Source organism: Geotrypetes seraphini, chromosome 10 (assembly GCF_902459505.1).
Source record: "Geotrypetes seraphini chromosome 10, aGeoSer1.1, whole genome shotgun sequence".
NCBI lineage: Eukaryota > Metazoa > Chordata > Amphibia > Gymnophiona > Dermophiidae > Geotrypetes > Geotrypetes seraphini.
In genome coordinates this window covers 22,849,819-22,870,272 of record NC_047093.1, presented here as the reverse complement: position 1 = coordinate 22,870,272, position 20,454 = coordinate 22,849,819, and the positions used below count along the sequence as shown (strand labels likewise).

General features: G+C 43.9%; 1 protein-coding gene across 5 annotated transcripts in view; it reads left to right on the top strand.

The window, feature by feature from the left end:
• The window catches only part of TOM1L1 (target of myb1 like 1 membrane trafficking protein), a 108,864-nt gene extending 90,871 nt beyond the window's left edge, over window positions 1-17,993 (top strand). For 3 of the 5 annotated variants that reach the window (XM_033961331.1, XM_033961328.1, XM_033961332.1), the window contains 5 exons: window positions 417-471; window positions 4,739-4,835; window positions 7,591-7,663; window positions 11,507-11,581; window positions 14,344-14,856. In XM_033961331.1, coding sequence (XP_033817222.1) covers window positions 417-471; window positions 4,739-4,835; window positions 7,591-7,663; window positions 11,507-11,573 — 292 coding nt within the window. In that variant the 3' untranslated portion in view covers window positions 11,574-11,581; window positions 14,344-14,856. Of the gene's footprint in view, window positions 1-416; window positions 472-4,738; window positions 4,836-7,590; window positions 7,664-11,506; window positions 11,582-14,343; window positions 14,857-16,688 lie in introns of those variants that run through there. The other 2 variants (XM_033961329.1, XM_033961330.1) reach the window with 2 other exon arrangements.
• Window positions 17,994-20,454: the final 2,461 nt, after the last annotated feature.

The window sequence follows — 20,454 nt, the reverse complement described above, 5'->3', positions numbered from 1 at the left end:
CTCTCTGGGATTCCGGAATCTTGCTATTCTTTGAGATTCTGTATGGAATGTTGCTACTCCTTGGGTTTTGGCCAGGTACTAGTGATCTGGATTGGCCACCTGAGAACGGGCTATTGGGCTTGATGGACCATTGGTCTGACCCAGTAAGGCTATTCTTATGTTCTTCCTCAGGTCAGAACAGAAAATGCAGGTCAGAGCAAAAGATGATGCTGTTTTGATCTAGTGGAGAATCAACTCCTGAAAACTATTTTTAAAAATGTAGTAAGTTAATCCAGTAAAATAAAAAAGTATCACTTTACTTATATTATGTGCATTGATTGGCTCTTGTTTCTACACATTCAAGTGGAAGAACATAACCAATACACTTCTTTCGCCAAAAGGTATTTTTTAACATCTTGTTACTATTTCTGTTCTAGGTTCACAATGGACAGACATGGTCCAAGAGCCCCTTACAGCCCCCTCTATGATAATGTGAGTTCAAAGATTCCTTCTCTCATTCTTCAGCTCTCATAGAGGTCCTTTTACTAAGCTGCAGTAGAAAGTGATCTTTGCACGCCCTAATGTGGGTGTTTTCCGTATGCCAAGGCCATTTTTTCCTTTAATAGCCATGCACCAAAAGGTCTCTCGTACGAAGAGAGACTGAACAAATTGCAGCTCTATACTCTCGAGGAGCGTAGGGAGAGGGGAGACATGATTGAGACATTTAAGTACATCACGGGACGGGTCGAGGTGGAAGATGATATCTTTCTTCTCAAAGGACCCTCGAACACAAGAGGACATCCGCTCAAACTCAGGGGAGGGAAGTTTCGTGGAGACGTCAGGAAGTACTTCTTCACGGAACGAGTGATAGAGCATTGGAACAAGCTTCCAGTACAGGTGATCGAGGCCTGCAGTATCCCAGACTTCAAGAATAAATGGGATACCTATGTGGGATCACTGCGGGAGTCATACCAATGAATAGGGTCGCTAGGATATAGACTTAATAGAGCAGGTCAGTAGAGTTAAGGGGGCCAGTAGACTTAAAAGGGGGTCAATGGTATGGGCAGACTTGATGGGCTGTAGCCCTTATCTGCCGTCATCTTTCTATGTTTCAATGTCGCTATTAGTGTGAGAATATAGAAGGGAACGAACTTAATACAGCAAAATTGTACTAAATAACAACAAGTTTGCTAATGATGAATTGAAGAAAGGGGTAATCCGGGACGATAATACTTAACTATAGCAAGCCTCAAAACCAAGAAACAGGCTTTTCTCTAAAATGTAACTACTCCCTCCCTCTCCACTATACTAAGTCCCCTCTTTCTTTCCTTTTTACTAAGCCCTTCTTCTTTCCATTGGAGTTCCTTTCTTTATTAATTCCTGTAAACCGTGTCGAGCTCCACTTCTGTGGAGATGATGCGGTATACAAACTTAAGGTTTAGTTTAGTTTAGTTTAGGCTTCAAAATAAAGTTCAAGTTTCAAGTTTATTAGATATTTATATACCACCTATCAAGGTTTATCTAAGCGGTTTTACAATCAGGTACTCAAGTATTTTCCCTATCTGTCCCTGTGGGCTCACAATCTATCTAATGTACCTGGGGCTATGGAGGGCTGAGGCCCAAATTCTGTAACCAGCGCCTAAAACTAGGCGCCTATCTAAATTGGAGGCTAAGCTCAATTAAGCTTTTTAATCAGCACTGATTGAAACATGGGCGCCTATCAAGAAAAACGCGATTCTGTAACAAGGCGCCTCTAAAAAATTTAGGCGGCCTTCAAAAAAATTGGCGCTATGCACGTTAGGCGTGGGCGTGGCTAAGTGTTAGGCACCTTCTTACAGAATCCCTGCTCTTAAGCGTGCTTAAGCGCTCGCGTGGGCGCCTACCTTTTAGTTGTGCCTAGAGCTGGCCTATTTCTTGGGCGCCTCCAAAATAGGTGCCGCTCGGCGCGATTCACTAAACAGCACCCAATTTTACTTGAATCGCGCTGAACAGTGCCTAATTAGGCGCCTAACTTTTGGGCGCTTCTTATAGAATTTGCCCTTGAGTGACTTGCCCAGGATCACAAGGAACAGCACAGGATTTGAACTCACAACCCCAGGATGCGGAGGCTGTAGATCTAACCACTGCGCCACACACTCCTCCATTGTTAGAATCGGAAGCCCAGAACAGAAAAAAAAAATTTCCACGATATTATAGGACAGGGGTAGGGAACTCCGGTCCTCGAGAGCTGTATTCCAGTCGGGTTTTTAGGATTTCCCCAATGAATATGCATGAGATCTATTTGCGTGCACTGCTTTCACTGCATATTCATTGGGGGAATCCTGAAAACCCGACTGGAATACGGTTCTCGAGGACCGGAGTTCCCTACCCCTGTCCTACAATATCGTGTAGATTTTTTTTTTTTGTTCTGTTTTTCCTGACTGTTAAAAGCAAGCCAGTGATATGAGCTGTGCTTCTGATTCTAGCAATGGTTTATTTTGAAGTCCGTTTCCCGGTTCGGAGGCTTGCAATTTGTTAAGTATTATTTTCCAGGATTACCCCTTTCTGCAATTCATCATTAGCAAACTTCTTATTATTTAGTGCCATTAAAATAAGATTATATATATTACGTTTCCCCTGTAAATGCTGCATTACTTATCAGAATAAAAGATATATCTTTTATGAACCCGATCAATTGCAGTTTTTTCTTGAATGTAAAGTAACCACGAGAACTCCAGATACCTCCATGGAATCAGCCCACCAGGCCATTAGTTAAATAACTCCAACTGCACTCTGTTATTTGAATTAATTTAGTTTATTTCCTGAAACCAACTACCCTTGGAAGTGATTGATTCCTTCTCCTCTCAGATTGTGGACTTTAATCATAGTTACCATGTGTTATTATTTTATAATTAATATTTGTTTTCCTTATTGGATTGTTATATTTCCTTCAAGTATTGATTGATATGTTAATTTGTAAAAGTATAAATAAAATAAAAAAAAAAAAAAAAAGATTATAATGGTAGCACTTACCCGTATCTCTTTTGCAGGTGTTAAAGACTCTTGAAGTAATCCTGTGCTAATCAGTTAACATGTAGTGATGTGGATGCACTAATTAGCGCAGAAATGCCCACTCTGACAACGCCCCAGACACATCCCTCTATGAAAAAAATTAAAAATATTTTTTTAGGGTGTGGGTAGCACATGCCAGTTAGGGAACCTACTGCAAGATACCTGAGCGTGTCCTGCGATAAGCTCTTTTAAGCTGTGGTAAGCACGTGTTAGCACTGATCACAGTTTAGTGAAAGGACCTCATATAGCCCTAATCTATCTTGGCTACACTCTCATATGTGTCGGAAGCACCCTTTTTGATATACCACCTCTTTAAGACAGGCTGGACCATAGGCTTCAGAATAGAGAATGACACGGGGAAAAATTCTGTCCCCGTCACTGCCCCGTCCCCAGACCACCATCCTCTTCACCGCCCCGTCCCCTTCACCGCAGTTCCCTTCACCGCCCCGTCACTGCTGTCCCTTTCACTGCCCCGTCCCCGTCTTCAGCATCTTCTCCTCTCCATCCCCCCACCCCCAGCACCCTTCATGCGTTCCAGCAGCTCCCTCCCTCCCTTCCTTTCCCTTATCTTCCCTTGTGGCAAAACTGGCAATTTGTATAAGGCTATGCGCTGTATTACAGCCGGAGCCTTGAAGTTGCGTCGGGTTGCCTGCTAGAAAAGTCTCCTCCAATGCAACCGGAAACAGGAAGTTGCATCAGAGGAGACTTTTCCAGCAGGCAACGCAACGCAACTTCAAGGCTCCGTCTGTAATATAGCACATAGCCTTATAGAAATCGCCAGTTTCAACAAGAGAAGGTAAAGGAAAATGAGGGAGGGAGATGCATGGCCGGACAGCCGGCGGGAGAGAGGGGGGCTGCTGGATCGAACGCTCATTCACCGCACGTGCTAACCATTCACCGCTCCACGGGGCAGTGAATGGCTTTGTCCCTGATCTCGCGGTGACCTTTTTTTTTTTGGTCACCATTTTGGTGGGTTACCCGCATCATTCTCTACTTTAGAACAGGGGCCACGGCCTTCCCAAAAATTGGTGGTCAGCGGTTGGTGCCTTGCTTCACACCCATTTCCTGGTATTGTACTTTATTTCTTTGGGGCAGCCGCCGCACAGCGTCAACGAGCAGGCCTGCCCCGGATCCCTTCATTCTACTTCCAGGGGCAGGCCTGCTCGTTGACGCTGTGCGGTGGCTGCCCCGAAGATATAAAGACTTACGATCAGGGTTCAAATACATAAATGGGATTTTAGTAGCTTTTTAAAAGTCACAGTATCATCCACAACTGCTGTCTTGTTGGTTTGTAGCGTCACAAGATTCGGAGCAACGGTTTGATCGTTGTGTTTTAGAGCATATTTATCCAATTGATACCCAAAGACTCCTAAGACTCCTGATGCAGGCCGGGTGGCCGAAACATGATCATGTCGAGTCATTGAGTTACTTTGGATGAATGAGTTATTTTGGATGAATAAAGACATTTGGATTTATCAGATGAATTGAAAGACACTTTTTGTGCACCATTCTGATTGGACATTTCCACTTTTGCTCTTGCTTGTTTGATTTTTGTGGATTTGTTTCCCCTGTTTTAGTGTCCACTGAAAAGGACCAGTCAAAGAGAAAAAAAAAACATCTCCTAGATTCACACACATGTATATCTGTTGGTACAGTGTGATTTCCAGGTCATGATATTAACACATTTTTTTTCTTTCTCCCCTTTTAGATTTCCTCCCCTCTACCTCCCAGGCCTTTGCTTCCAACAGTCCAGCCTCTCCACCCTACTGTCTCGCTTCAAAACGGGCAGACAGTAGCCTACAAGGGTAAGAAAGTGCAGCAATTCATAGAAATTATCTTTGTCCAAGATTTCATTGACCTGCTCTGTGAATTTACTGGACCCTGAGACAAGGATGAGCAAAGGCCTAGATTCACTAAGGGCATGGATCGGATCCGATCTGATCCATGTCCGGGGGGCTGATTTACGAATTGCCCTCATGCATATGAGGGCAATCAGAATCACACCCCCAACCGACCGCCGGGATCACTCTGTAGCGATCCCGACACATGCGCAGACCATCTGTAGATGGTCTGTGCATGCGTCGAAGAGCAGCGACCTTTTTTTAAACTTTTACTTAGCCCAGCGAACCCATGGTTTTAACCCACTTTAAACCTGTGGGTTAAAACCATGGGTTTGCACTGCGGGGGGAAGGCCAGGGCAGCGCACATGAGATTTGGGGCAGAGCAGGGCGGCAGGAGAAAAAGGCAGAGAGTTGGGGCATGGAACAGGAGAGGAGATTCGGGGCAGAGAAGGGTGGCAGGAGAAAAAGGTAGAGAGTCGGGGCAGGGAGCAGGAAAGGAAATTCAGAGCAGAGCAGGACAGCAGAAGAAAATTGCAGCAGAGAGCTGGAAAGTCAGGGTAGACAGCAGGCAGAGAGCAGGAGATGGCAGTCGGAAAGCAGTGAATGACTAGTCCCCAGTAGTTGCTTGTTTGTGATCGGCCAACTCAGTCGTTGTTGCAAGTTTTTTGTTAGTGAATCCAGCGCCTGCTAATCATGTGTTGGTTATATTTTTTCTAATTTTTTCAGAAGTGTGTCATGGGCGGGGAATGGATGTGGAACTGTTATTCAGCTAGCATGTTCTGATTAGCCCACTCTAACTTGATAAGGTGGACTTAATGCAGGAGTACTTAGCACCTCCTAAATTTGAGGCGATAAGCACTCCTGTGTTATTTTTTAAATTGTTTTGCAAGTCCCTTGCGCTAATGGAAAAATTAGCGCAGGCCTGCAAAACAAAAATAATTAACATACTGGTTGGACATGATTTTTGCTCGTCGGCACACTCTTCCATGTTCACAGTATTGAGCACAGAAGAGTATGCCGACAAGCAAAAAACACATCCAACTGCCCTGATGCAGCTTACAGCGAAACGCTGGCTGGCCAACGTTGGAGGAAGGCACTGAAGGCGGCAGAGCTGGAAAGCAGGACAGCTGCTGTCGATGGATAAGTATTCGTCGTCTGTGTTCCAGATACACTTTGAAACAGAAATAAGTGATTTTGAATCAATTGAACGGTGTTATAAAAGAAATCTGAGGTTAACCAGAACCACATTGAAATACAACCTGTGAGGTTGTTACCCTTTCTAGTCCTTAAGCAAAATTTGCTCTGGCTTTGGACAGGAATCTAATGCTTTTTTCCCCCACCTTATGATGTAATTCTCATAGTATTGAAAATAACAATTTGGATTTATGATATAAAAGAATTGGGAGGGTATATTGGATTTGAATTAAAAAGACCTATTCCACCCACCCTCACACCTATTCCACACACACACACTTATAGCCCGTTACATTAACGGGTGCTAGAATATATGTGTGTGTGTCTCTCTTTATCTCTTTCTCTCTCTCTCTCTCTCCTTAGCCGCTTTCTTTCTTTCTTTCTTTGTTTTTCCTTGGCTGTCCACCACCACCCCTTGCCTGCTCCCCCTGTCCATTCTCCCTTCCTTTTTCTCCCCCCCTCCTCCTCCTTATTCTTATGATACACTTACCTTGCTCTGCCCCTGATCAGAGGCTCCCGACAGCCGCCCAGTTGCACCCATTGGCAAAGTTCCCATTGGAATGCTGCTTTGGACAGACAGACAGAGAGAGGAAGGGAAACACAAAGAAAATAAGAAAGACACAGGGGCAGGTGCACAGGGAACTGGTGTGGGGGGAGGGAAATGGAGAAGGATGGAATGCTGCTTTGGACAGACAGACAGAGGGAGGAAGGGAGACAGAAAGAAAAGAAGAAAGATACAGGGGCAGGGAGATACACAGAAAGACAGACAGGCAAAGGGGGCCAGGGACAGAGACAGACAGAAAGGACAGCGGGAGCCACGTCAGGAGGGGTGCGGGATGCGACAGTGGGAACTTTTCCAATGGGTGCAACTGGTTGGCTGTCGGGAACCTCTGATCAGGGGCAGAGCAAGGTAAGAGTATCATAGGGATAAGAAGGAGGAGGGGAGATAAAAAAAGGAAGGGATGCCTACTGCTGGACAGGGGGAGAAGGAAAGAGATGCTGATGGACAGGGGAGGTGAAGAAAAAGGAACGGAGGACTAATGTTGGACAGGGGGAGAAGGAAAGAGGTGCTGCTGGACAGGGGGAGAAGGAAAGAGGTGCTGCTGGACAGGGGGGGAGGTAAAACAAAGGGAGAAGGGCTGCTGCTGCATAAGGAGAACAGTGAAGGGGTGGTGGTGGGCACAGGGGAGGTAAAAGGAAGGGAAAATGGACAGGGGGAGCAGACAAGGGGTGGTGATGGACAGCCAAGGAAAAAGAAAAGCAGAAAGAAAGAAAGCGGCTAAGGAGAGAGAGAGAAAGAAATAAAGACAGACACACACACATATGTTCTAGCACCTGTTAATGTAACGGGCTTAAAGACTAGTATGTATATATATATATATATATATATATATATATATATATATATATATATATATATAGTAGTAGATCTTTTGTACTTACCCAGGTTCACATGAATGCCATCCGCGTGGCCTTTCTGCTTTTAAGGATCAACTAAATTTTGTTCATCATCTTTTCATTTCAGATGTGGCCAAAGACAGTCCATCACCACCTAGTTACTATGAGGTGCTAGAGTTTGATCCTTTAGCAAAGACAGAGTAAGTAACTTGAAACATTACAAATCTATTTCAGTGCAGTAGCATTCTAGTTTCTGTGACACACAAATTGAAAGACCATAAAATCCATAGATGCAACATACATTCTCTCTGGGGAGGATGGGTTATAAAACAAAATAAATACTAAGAAGGTGCATTGGTTAACAAAAATTTTATTCATTAGTATGCCTTAAATTTTTAAGACTCTGTTCAATAAATAGCGCCCAAATTAGGTGTCATAAAAATTAGCAGAGCCAAATTCTATAAAGAGCGCTGGTATTGAAAGCCGCCTATGAAATAACCGCCGATTGCGTGTCAATCACACACCGGCGCCATTTGTAGAATCGTGGCTATTATGTAAAACGGGTGCCTTTTAATGTAGGCCAACATTTTAAAGGCCTATATTGATGGCGTCAGTCTCGCATCCTTGGAGGCGCATAGGGACACCTAAGGCCACTTCCGGTGCAAACCACGCCCCCACCGGCCTTAGGCATCCCTATGCACCTCCGTAGGCGTGAGACCAGCGCCTTCAATTTTTATTTAAAAAACGTGTCTCTCAATTGGTCAGTTAGGCAGCGGCAGAGCGCATTGCGCTGCCTAACTTCAGCACGTCACGTATAGAATTTGGGCCTAAGTGCTGCTCCCTAAACAGCATTCAGAGTAGGGTGCCATTTCTAGAACAGTGTTTGGTACCAGGATCCATGCTCAATTTTGAGCTTGAGAATTTACACCAAATATAAACCTGGTATAAATTCTCACACCTAAATTAGGCATGGAATGCCCATGACCTGCCAGTGCCCCTCCTATAGCCACAACCCCCTTTTGGATCTGCACCTAAACATTTACACATGTGTTATTTATTTTAGTATTTATATACCACTTATAGCCTAGGGGGCTCATAATCGAAAGAGAAAAACGTCCAAAAACCAGCCTAAGTCGGCACTTGGACGAACATTTCTCAAAAACGTCCAAGTGCCGATACTAAAAACGGGTTTTGGACGTATTTCTAAATGACTTTATATATAGATATCTTGAGCTCCTTAGTAGAGAATGACACGGTGGCAGTTTACCCGCGGCCACCGCATTTTAGCCGCGGGTCACCCGCCGAAAACGGGGAAGAAAACTAGCAGTCGCTGCGGCGACGGGGACAAGGCCATTCACCGCCCGCGGGGCGGTGAATGGTTTTGTCCCCGCAGTGAGGCATGAAGGATCGCGCGGTCCCCGCAGCTCATACCTGCCTGCCCAATCGATTCTAGTGTTTAGCCAGCTCTCTCCCTTCTCCTCACCTTAGTTTGTAGATTTTCTTTTTCGGCGACCCGCACGCTATCAGAGAGCCGCGCACCCGCTGCTGCTCAGTTTCATCTTCTGCTCTGACGCAACCGGAAACAGGAAGTTGCAGCAGAGCAGAAGATTGAACACTGAGCAGCCGCGCGTGCGCGGCTCTTTGGGAAAGCGTGCAGGTCGCCGAAAAAGAAAACCTATAAACTAAGGTGAGGAGAAGGGAGAGAGCTGGCTAAACACTAGGATCGATTGGGCAGGCAGGTAGTGGCTGCGGGGACCGTGCGATCGCTAGTGTTCCCGGCTCAAATTGGAAGGAGGGAGTGAAAGGGAAAAGGATTCTGGGCCAAGGGGATGAAGTCGGAAAGAAAAACCCACAGCAGGAAAGAAAGGGAAGGACTGGCAGGTGAGCCAGATGCTAGAAGCAGGGGGGGGGGGGGGAAGAAAGAGGGAAAAAAGCTAGATGGGGTTGAAAAGAAGAGACACACTGGTATGGAAGAGGAAGATAGGGGAAATCTGGACACAGGAAGGTAACAGAAAGAGGGGAAATTATGTGCATGGGGCATAGGGACAGAGACATAAAGGGGACATGCCATGGGGATGGTATATGGACACAGGGGGGGCAATGACAGATTCATAGGGGAGATATTAGAAATGGAGAAAATAGGAGCACAGAAGCGAGATGGTTTGTGGGGATGGGACAGGGACCGAGCTTGCAGGCTCCAGTGGCTTGCACAAATTACATTGTAACGTGCCATGAAAATAAGAGGAAGGAAGGTAGATAGGCCACGCGAGAGGAGCTGAAGGGTAGTAGAAAGGAACAGATGGTAAAGGAGGGAGGGAAGGGTGGTGGTGGAAAGGAATAGAACAGACATTGAAGGAGGGTGGAGAGGAACAGACCCCCAAGGGAAATGTGGAAGACAGAGTGGGAAGAAGACAGATGCCAGACTATGCGGGAGCGGAGGGAAGAAGATGGGTGCTAGACCAATTGGGGGAGGGGGGGGTTAAGGGAGAGGCACAGTAACAGCAAATGGAAGACGCAGAGAGAAGACACACAGTGGATGGAAGGAATTCAATGAGAAGATGTGGAAAGCAGAAACCAGACAACAAAGGTAGAAAAAAAAATTATATTTATTTATTTATTTTTTGCTTTAGGATAAAATAGTATATTAGTTGTGTTGATAAAAATTTATAAACAAAGCCCTGCCAGCTGAACATCTCTTTCTCTAGTTCAGCAGCAGGAACTTTGATTTATAAGAAAGGAATAAGCTAAATATTACAGTACTAAGGCTTATATGGATGCAGCGGGGACGGTGACGGGGCGGTGAAAGGGATGGCGGTGACGGTGACGGGGCGGTGAAGGGAACGGCGGTGACGGGGCGGTGCAGAGGATGGTGGGCCGGTGACGGGGCGGTGACGGGGACAGATTTTTCCCCGTGTCATTCTCTACTCCTTAGGACATCCAAAATGACTACACATGAGATATATATTTCATGCAGTGATGGGGAAATCCTATAAGAGGCACCTAACTTAATTAGTAAACTGGTTTCAATAATGAGCTTTAACAAACTCATAACTGAAAAAAAATAAATTTAATTGGGAGATAAGCACCTATCTTCTATCAAAAGATAGGCGCCTATCTCCAAAGTAGGTGTGTTTAGGGGCAGAGAAGGACTTAGGCACTACTAGGCGTGACTCTCTAAAGGATTTAGGCACCTATAATGCAGGCCTTTAAAACAGGCACCTAAGTTTTAAATTAGGCACCATTAAGTGTGATTCTGTAATGGGCGCCTAAGGGTTCTTACACAGGGTACCCACAGCCTGCACTCAAGCCACTGAGAAACTCAGAAGGTGAGCTGGGTCCCAAGGGAACAGACCCAGAGCCCGGATAGAGAATCCCCAAGAATGTGGTCTCAGGGCATCGAAGCCTCAGAAAAATTAACTTTGAATGCAAGAAAGAAAGAAAAAAAATTCTAAGCAGAGCAGATCATAAAAACCTCTGCAGTTTGCTTGCAGAACAAAACTGGAGGGTGCACTGGGCTCCGCCTCCATATGGGAGATGCTTAAAGCTGTAAGTACAGTAAACCCCCGCAAATTCGCAGTTTGCAAATCGCGGACTCAGAAATTTGCGGTATTTTCTGACCACCTCTTCCTGGTAATAATGTCATGGTTACACCAATCAGGAGCTGCTTTGACACGCTATCTGGCATATCAAAGCAGCTCCTGATTGGTGTAACCATGACTTTAGTACCAGGAAGAGGCGGTCGGAAAATGTTGCCTGGCTTGGTAAGTACAATTTAAGCACCCGCCGGCGCCCCAGCTTCCCTCTCCTGCCTTCGATCAGCTGAAAAACCGTATTCGCAGTTTTTCAAAATTCGCAGGTGTTCCTGGAACGGAACTCCTGTGAATTTCAGGGGAGTACTGAATGAATTGATCACCACCTGTACAAAATCTAGAGATGTAACAAAATTTCCATTTAAAATTCCACGCACTGTACTAAAAATGTAAGCTGTTGTTCTTCTGAAAAGTAGCACATTAGGTTTTCTGAATCCTTTGCTCTTATTCCAGAGTTATTTATGAAGAAATTGACAGTTTTCTGGCCAAACCAGAGTCTAAGATGCAATCCAAATGCTGAAAGCTACGGTAGGGTTCCTATGTGTGTGTAAAGGTCTTACGTGGCTCCTTCTGAGGGTAAATTTTCAAATTGGGTACTTTTAATTCTGATTTTGTATCATAGCTCAAAATGGAAAATCAGAATGCACATGTTTTCTTTGAAAAATTGTCCAGAGAAAGGTGACTTGCATCTGCTTTTAATGTGGGTATGTTTCTCTATAAAATAAGTCTGGAGTCTTTTCATTGTATAAATAGTATATAAATTTAACCTATAAAAATATTGTTCCACAGTGTACATACAGGATGAGCAAGTTTCAGTAGCTCTTTTACCTGGGTAGTTATTTGGTCTGCTTCATGTCATAGGGCGAATGATGCAGCCCTGAGACCGTCACTGTTCTTTCTGACATTTTAACATGCTATTACTGCAGATGGGATAGTATAGGCTGTGTTACAAAAGCAGATCCCTCAGATCTTTGCCGAGAGAAGTTCACTAAGTCCAATTGTCCCATGGACCGAGAATGGCAGAACCCCCTCAGGGATGCATTAATTAGCCATGTATGAGGCCCTACGAAAATCCTTCTGGAGTGGGCCTCCACTCCACAATTCAGCAGCACCATTCCCATTACCCCAGTCCAGCATACTTTGCTTACAAGAGATAAAAAAGCAACATAAAAGTGTGGAGCTGCTATCAGTCCATGTCACTCACGGCTGGCTCTGTCAGTCCTGCCCCTCAGAAACAGAACAGATGTCAGAAGGGGCAGGACTGTGTAGACATGATATAGGGAATACCCCTAAAACATTTCTGTGCAGTTATGCTACTTTTTATCCCTGGGGAGTAGCTGTACTAGGGGAAGGAAGATGCTGGACCAGAGCATATTCAGGGTTGACAACCTGAAACTACAACAGGTTTCTGGCACTTGAAGACCAGAGTTGACTACCTCTCCCTTAGGGTGATCTATTTCACTAAATCCTGAACTTAATCCAGTGCCTTCTATGAAAGCAGGGGGGGGGGGTTAACACATAGCCCACAAATGACGGAGGTGATCAGTGGGGTGCCGCAGGGCTCGGTCCTGGGCCCGATCCTCTTTAACATCTTTATAAGAGACGTAGCGGAAGGGCTGCGAGGTAAAATGACATTATTCGCCGATGACGCCAAACTGGGCAATGTAGTGGGCAAAAGCACAATGGAAATAGATTCAATGCCCGACAACATGATGCATGACCTACTACTACTGGAGCGCTGGTCTAGGTCCTGGCAACTCAGCTTCAATGCCAAAAAATGCAAAGTCATGCACCTGAGCAGCCAAAATCCATGCAAGACTTACACCCTTAATGGTGAGATCCTAACAAGAACTGAAGCAGAACGAGACTTAGGGGTGATCGTCAGTGAGAACATGAAGACTGCCAATCAAGTGGAGCAAGCTTCATCCAAAGCAAGGCAAATCATAGGTTGCATACGCAGGAGTTTCATCAGCCGTAAGCCTGAAGTCATTAAGCCATTGTATAGATCCATGGTGAGGCCCCACCTGGAGTACTGTGTACAGTTCTGGAAGCCGCAATACCGTAAGGATGTGCGGAGACTTGAGTTGGTCCAGAGAATGGCCACCAGGATGGTCTCAGGACTCAAGGATCTCCCGTATGAGGAATGGCTGGATAAATTAAAGCTATACTCTCTCGAGGAACGCAGAGAGAGGGGTGACATGATCAAGACATTCAAGTATCTCACGGGCCGCATCGAGGTGGAAGAAGTTATCTTCTTTTTCAAGGGTCCTTCAGCAACAAGAGGGCATCCGTGGAAAATCAGGGGCGGGAAACTGCACAGGGACACCAGGAAATTCTTTTTTACTGAAAGGGTAGTTGATCGCTGGAATAGTCTTCCACTCCAGGTCATTGAGGCCAGCAGCGTGCCTGATTTTAAGGCCAAATGGGACAGACATGTGGGATCTATTCACAGAGAAAGGTAGGGGAGGGTCCTTGGGGTGGGCAGACTAGATGGGCCGTGGCCCTTATCTGCCGTCTATTTCTATGTAAATATGTGTTTATTCTTTTTGCCTTGATATTTTGTGATTGCTTTACATATTAGACAGAGAGCCAATGCTACATAATGGTTCTCAAGCCAATCCTCCAGACAGAGCTAGTTAGGGTTTCAGGAGATTTTCAGGATTGATATAATAAATATGCATAAATTGGCTTGCAGGCAATACTGCCCTTGTAGGCAAATGTCGTGCATATTTACTGTGGCGATCCTGAAAATCAGATTGGGTATTTGTGGTTTGAAGGCTCAGTTAAGAACCACATAACAGAGCTGCCAAGTTACCTAGGGATCCCCTTTACTAAAGTTTAGCAGTGTAACATAGGAGGCAAAACATTTAACACATACTAACATCTAATAAAAGGGTGCCCTAGTCCTGAAAGGAAAACATTTTGGATTTTCTGGCTTTAAACTTATAACAAAAGCAGAGTAGTACACAAAGTCTACAATTTCATCCTGCAGAATCAGTGATGCAGATCCCATAATGCACTAGTTAGGGTTGTCTAGAAAGTAGTAATGTGGATGCTCAGACACAATGATATACAAGCAGCTCATTATTTTTCAGCCTACTTCTACTTTTCCATTCCTTGATTGTAGCATTATTTTAATGCTAAGATCTTAGGGCGCAAGGAAAAAACAGCTAGATAAATACAGGCCAAGATCAATGAGCTACATTATACAGGATACGTTTACTACTGCCTTAACTAAAAAATAGTTTAGCAGTAAACATAAGACAATATGCCGTTTGTTCTCATTTCAGCCAAAACTATTTCCTTCTGTGCTGCAGCTGTTGATGGGATACAGACAAGTACTGAGAGAACAGCATGGAACGGAAATGCAATTTACAGTGACAGTGTATGAAGCATACATAAGATGCAAATCCGAAAATTCACCAACAGCTCCATACTCACTGTAGAATGCACCATGGAACAGTTAACATGCAGTTCTTCTAAAGACAAGTGTCGGCCACTGCAAACTCTAAACAAACTTTCAGCACAATTCTTATCGTACAATTTCCCCCGATGCAACACAGAGCATATTCTCCTAAAAATATGTGTATACTGCTTCTGTATTGTACTGGACAGCATCTAGGAGAGACCTAGAGGTTACAGCAGTGATCTGAGAAGACAGAGGTCAAATCTCTCTTCTCTTACCGTGTTTCCCCCATTATAGGACCTCCTCCTTTAGTAAGACACCCCCCTTTTTTTTCCCCACCTGGGAAATATAAGGCCCCCCCCCCCGAAAATAAGGCACTATTTGGCAAGCATGTCTTGGCGATCCAGAGTACTGGTACAGTACCGTATGCGTGGTCACACAACTTCCTGCTTCCGCTGTCCAGGAAAACAAGCCCAGGAACAGCCTCTGTACACTGAGGCCCTGATTCTCCAAAAGTGCGTCCCGATTTTAGGCAGCTGTAGGCTAGGCACCTTGGCCAATCAGGCCTTAGATTTAGCGGGGATGGGCCGGGAAGGGGCATGCCGTCTCATTTCCACAAGGCAGACCCGTCGGCTGGACGGCAGCAAGACCCGTCCAGTTGACCAACATTGAAAGGTTAGTTGGGGGAGGGAGATTAGTTGGGGCGGGGGGTCGTTGGGCTTTCCGGCAGGAGGAGTAGTCATCCTCCTGTCGGCGATTACGAGTTTGGGGGGGAGGGGGGTTCCGGGGTTCCGACAGGAGGAGTTGGGCATCCTCCTGTCGGCGATTACGAGTTTTCAGCAATAAATGTGTACTGTATTCTTCTTCATGGAAAAATAAGACATCTCCCTGAAAATAAGACCTTGTGCATATTTTGGAGTTTTTAAAAATATAAGACAGTGTCATATATTCGGGGAAACAGGGTAAGGCTCTTTGTGACCTTGCACAAGTTGCTTTGACCTCATTGTCCATCTATCATCATCTATGTCATCTATCACCTTTAAATGACATACCTTCTTTGGGTAGAGACCTAATTACTCTACATCAGGGGTGTCAAAGTCCCTCCTCAGGGGCCGCAATCCAGTCGGGTTTTCAGGATTTCTCCAATAAATATGCATGAGATCTATTAGCATACAATGAAAGCAGTGCATGCAAATAGATCTCATGCATATTCATTGGGGAAATCCTGAAAACCCAACTGGATTGCAGCCCTCAAGGAGGGACTTTGGCATCCCTGCTCTGCATGAACAACAACCCATCTTAAGCACAATTAACTTAAGACCAGAGAAGCGAATGCAGAAGGTTATCTGCATTGTTTTAAGATTATATAGATCTGAAATCAATTGTGATTAGCTAATCCATGTATCCAAGCAGTTCCGCTCTCTTACATATTTGTTCATGCAGAATAAAACATACCTTACAAATATGGATTACAAGTCAATTATCAGTTTCTCAAATGAAATTTGGAAACAGTATAGTGAGATCTGCACCGTGTTGCACTTTGGCTCCATTTTACAAGAATGCATGTTCTTAGCACCTTGTGCACTAGTCAAAACTAATAGAAATACAATTTTTTTATTACTATACAGAACAAGACTACATTAAAACATACTGTGAAAAGTCTTATTTAAGCCATGGCCAAAGTTGCTATGCTTTATTGGATTCTGAGGATATTTGCACTGTTCAAAACATCTTTATTAAGGTTTATACTCAATAAAAACATCAGTGCAAATATTGTTAATGGAAGAGGGAGGTTTACCTTACAGGAGAAATAAAATAGGCAGCTCCAAGTAAAGAATGACACGATGACAGAATTCATCACCATTCCCGTCACTGCGGATAACCGCGGGAAACCATCCTTGTGTCATTCTTAAAGGAAAGAGAGAAGAATCAGAGTATGAATAGGCACAAGCAAAGACACTCAAGCTTTGCATTGAAGAATGCTGGTGTAGAAGGGCAGAGGTTGAAATAGACACTAAAAAATGACACAGGATGGTTTCCTATGGGAACGGTGATGAATTCTGTCACCGTGTCATTCTCTAGTTCCAAGTTTTTTTCCATACTGGGGTTTTTTTTTCTTTTAAACAAGGCATATAGATACCCTGGAATCATCAAGATTCAATGTGCATTGCTAAAAGAAAGATCAGCTATTATTGTAGTATATTTAAAAAGCATTTACACTTTTCTTAGATAAATGTTGGCCCCTAGAATCTAATGTGGCAGTGATAGCTGTCTACACCAGCTACTGTTGAAGGCACAAATGAATTCCCTGTGGAGCTTGCAGTCCATGGATACAGCTGCAAACACTGCTGGCCTTGACAATGTGGGTATAGAAGAACAGTGTATGCACTGGTACACACGGTGTCTGCCGGCAACAAGCTGGCTATATTTTCAAGATAAATAAAATTTTACCCACAGAAAAACTGCCTGAACAGTGTTCCTTTGTGTCAGGTTTTGTCAATAGCAGAATACAAAGGAAGATAAACTTTTATTTATTGTTTTAGCTCAGAAGTTTCTTGCTGATCCTTTAGGTTTCAAATGCAGAGAGATAAATTTTCTTCACACTTCTACCTCTAACCCTCTGTTGTAGTTCCTTCCTATTTCTCCTACTGTAAACCGCGTCGAGATGATGCGGTATACAAACCTAAGGATTAGATTAGATAAACCCACATTAGGGGATAATGCAACAATTTTGCCATTTAATAAAGGATTTTGTTTTTTCATTTGTACAATTTACAGGTGCTACATAGAAATTCAAAGCATGCAAACACTTCACTATTATGCAAATCAAATAACACAGCTTATGCTGAACTTCTAGGTTCTTCATGGAAAAATAGCTGCAGCTTCGAACTGGTGTTATGGGTCCTTCCTAGTACAGGATCGCTAACACATGGCCCAAGGTTCCCAGGGACTATCTGAAAAGCACCAAAAAAGTAAATTAAGTGCCATACTGATGGCCTTTCACTCCCCTCACCTCCACCACTGGGACACCTAGAACAGCCCCCAGGCCTACTCACCATACTACTTATTTCTGGTGGTGGTGGTGGGTTCTAAATCACATAAGCAATACACAGTTGCATCTACCCTCCTAAACTGCCAGTTAAAAATGGTGCCCGTTAACCTCCTAGTGGTAATCATATGGATATTGGGATCAGGGAAATGGGGTGATAGGTCAAGGGGGCCATGCATTAATAATATTTTAGGTGAAAGGGAATGAGGACCTGTATACCATCTTTTTGTCGCTTTCGCATTTCAAAACTGATATTCAAAATGGTGAGCACTAGAGAATTAAGTGACTTGCCCAGGGTACAAGGAGCAGCACCGGGATTTGATTTCACAGCCTCTGGGTGAGCCACAGCCTTTCCTCCACAGTTTAGTAACTAACTCCCTCAAACTGAACCGATCACTCTTTGGTCAAGTATTTAGAGCATTAGTTCTTGATTATGAGAAGGATGTATAAAATTTGCACATGGGATGACATTTGTAACCTTTTTTTGAAAGAGAAATTTAATTATGTTGATTTTAAAAAATCCATAATAATAAAAGGCTAAGCGCACATGCGCTTTTCAAAAATCATGATTCCTGGTGGCGTGAGGTGTGCTTCTGTGTTACACCTCACGGTGCCTGCGCTAGCTGGAGGCGTGTGTTCCAGAGACTCCTCCCTCCCACTGCTCTTCAAAGCAGCCTGCTGAGGTTCGCCAGCCGCTGTAGCAAACCTCGCAGGCCGCTCTCCACCTTCCCGATGCAGATAAAAAAGGAAATCCAGGTAGGACGGAGGCTGCGATCGACAGCGACTGCTGCTACTCCTCCAGCCGCCTAGCTCCTCTCCGCCGGCCCCAGACGGCAGCCCCCTCCACCCCGTCCTGATCACGAGGGAGACCGTGCAAGGGGAAAGGGAGGAAGCGTCTCTAGCACCCGTTAATGTAACGGGCTTAAAGAGCTAGTATATAATAAAAATCTGAATTAAGATAATTTATTCATCCTGCTTTTAACCCATATATTTATTTACACTCCTAGTAAGAAAGAAAATTGTGCCCACCCTGCCCTTAAGTCAAAGATAGAAATGTTTGCATCTCTGAAAGACATAATAAAAGTTCCCAAAAGAAGCATTTCACAGAGAATGAAGAAATCAATGAGTGACAGCACAACAGGCAGGTATAAATGAGCAGATTGGGGGTGCATCGACCAAGTTGCCCCTTTTTTTGCTGATCTCTCTTTCTAACAAATGACTATTAGTGACACAATATTTGACTCCATTTAAAAATGGAAGGATTATAAAACAGTTTTAATTGGCAGAGTTAAAAATTTATATAGCATCTTTACAATATGTATTTAATGCATTTATATCCCCCTTACACATGTACAAATCAGCCATAAAACCTGACAAAGTGCATTCTCATTTGTATAAGCAAGATACCTGGCTCTGCACTTACTGATCTCCTGAGTACTGGCCAAATTTGCTCACAATAGTAATGAAACAGACAAACACACCCTCTGTACAATCTTGATATTCTAAGGGCTCATTTTACGAAGCCGTAATAGCACACGCTAAACTACTGGCTGCGCTAGCCGCTACCGCCTCCTCTTGAGCAGGCGGTAGTTTTTCGGTTAGCGCGGGGGCTAGTGCGTGATAAAAAGTCACGTGCGATAAAGCCGCTGACGCGGCTTCATAAAAGGAGCCCTAAGTTTCATTTGTAAAAATGAACACAGTAGCCATGCATAATTATTTAATAATAAAGTTACTTTAATAAATTAAAAGATGAGAGTATAGCATGAACAAATTTCTGTGATCAGCAGCTGAAACCGCGGCAATACAATCTATATAGGATTCACAACTCTGAACTTAATGATGTCTCCTGTTTGTATTTTCTGAGATTACAAAAGCCCTGTCTCTCCCCAAAGTCCTACTCACTACCTAGCTTTTATAGCTTGAAATCAGGATCCAGTTCTAACACAATGTTAAATATGTTTTAAGAAAGTAGAACTAGCCAATCAATCTAATTCAGGTCCTGTACATTTCCAGGTCTGTGGCCCCTATGTTCATCCTGATATTCTTTTTAATCTAAGCAAAGGCTTTCCAAACCTGTCCCAATGATCCCCCAATTAACCCTGCTTTTAGGATATTCACAAATCGATAAACCTTGATAATTCAACCCTACCAAAAAATAGTGCAGGGTGAGTTATAATAAAATAAAATCATCATTCAAAACACAAAAATAAATGCTCATAAAATAAAGTTTAGTAGATGAGATCACAATCATCCTGAAAACCAGCTGCTATAGGGTTACCAGGTCAGGAAAGCTCAATCTATACATCAGAAAGTTCATAGTCACTCATGTTTGCATCCACAAAGTAAAGAGGAAATGTAAGTACAGCAGTTATCTTCCAGCTCCCTTTGGTGCAGCTTCTTATGGCAGTAATTTTCAATAGGATTTTAATGTGTAAACCCTCCCCCAAATAACCCTTCACTATTTGCTCTTGTAGGGAAAAAGGGGCAGCTCTAGGGCTGGGATTAGAATGGGACCGTTTTGAAATGACTATGCCCACTTTATTCTGTACATGTTGCATATCATAAGGTTTTTCACATGGACTTTTAAAATTGGCCTCTATGGGGGGGGTGTTAGGTGGTTCAAGTGGCTTCTTTGAAAATGTACCCAAGCCAAGTGTCTAAATTTAGCTGCTCAAAAAATGAGCAGCACCACCATTTTGGGGGTCAGGAAGGAGAGGCGAGAGAAGAACCCAACACTGATTTTTAACATCATATAGTCAGATTTAGCCCCTGCCTTGTATTGCTGAAAAAAGCAGGCATAGTTTCATGTGATTAAATTTTAGTTGCTTTAGAAATAGAATCGTCCTTAACTATAACTTTAAAAACAATGCTCACAGACTCACTCAAAATTAGCCCTGATGAGACACTGGCAAGCAACTCATAATTAACAGACATTTGCCTTAGACA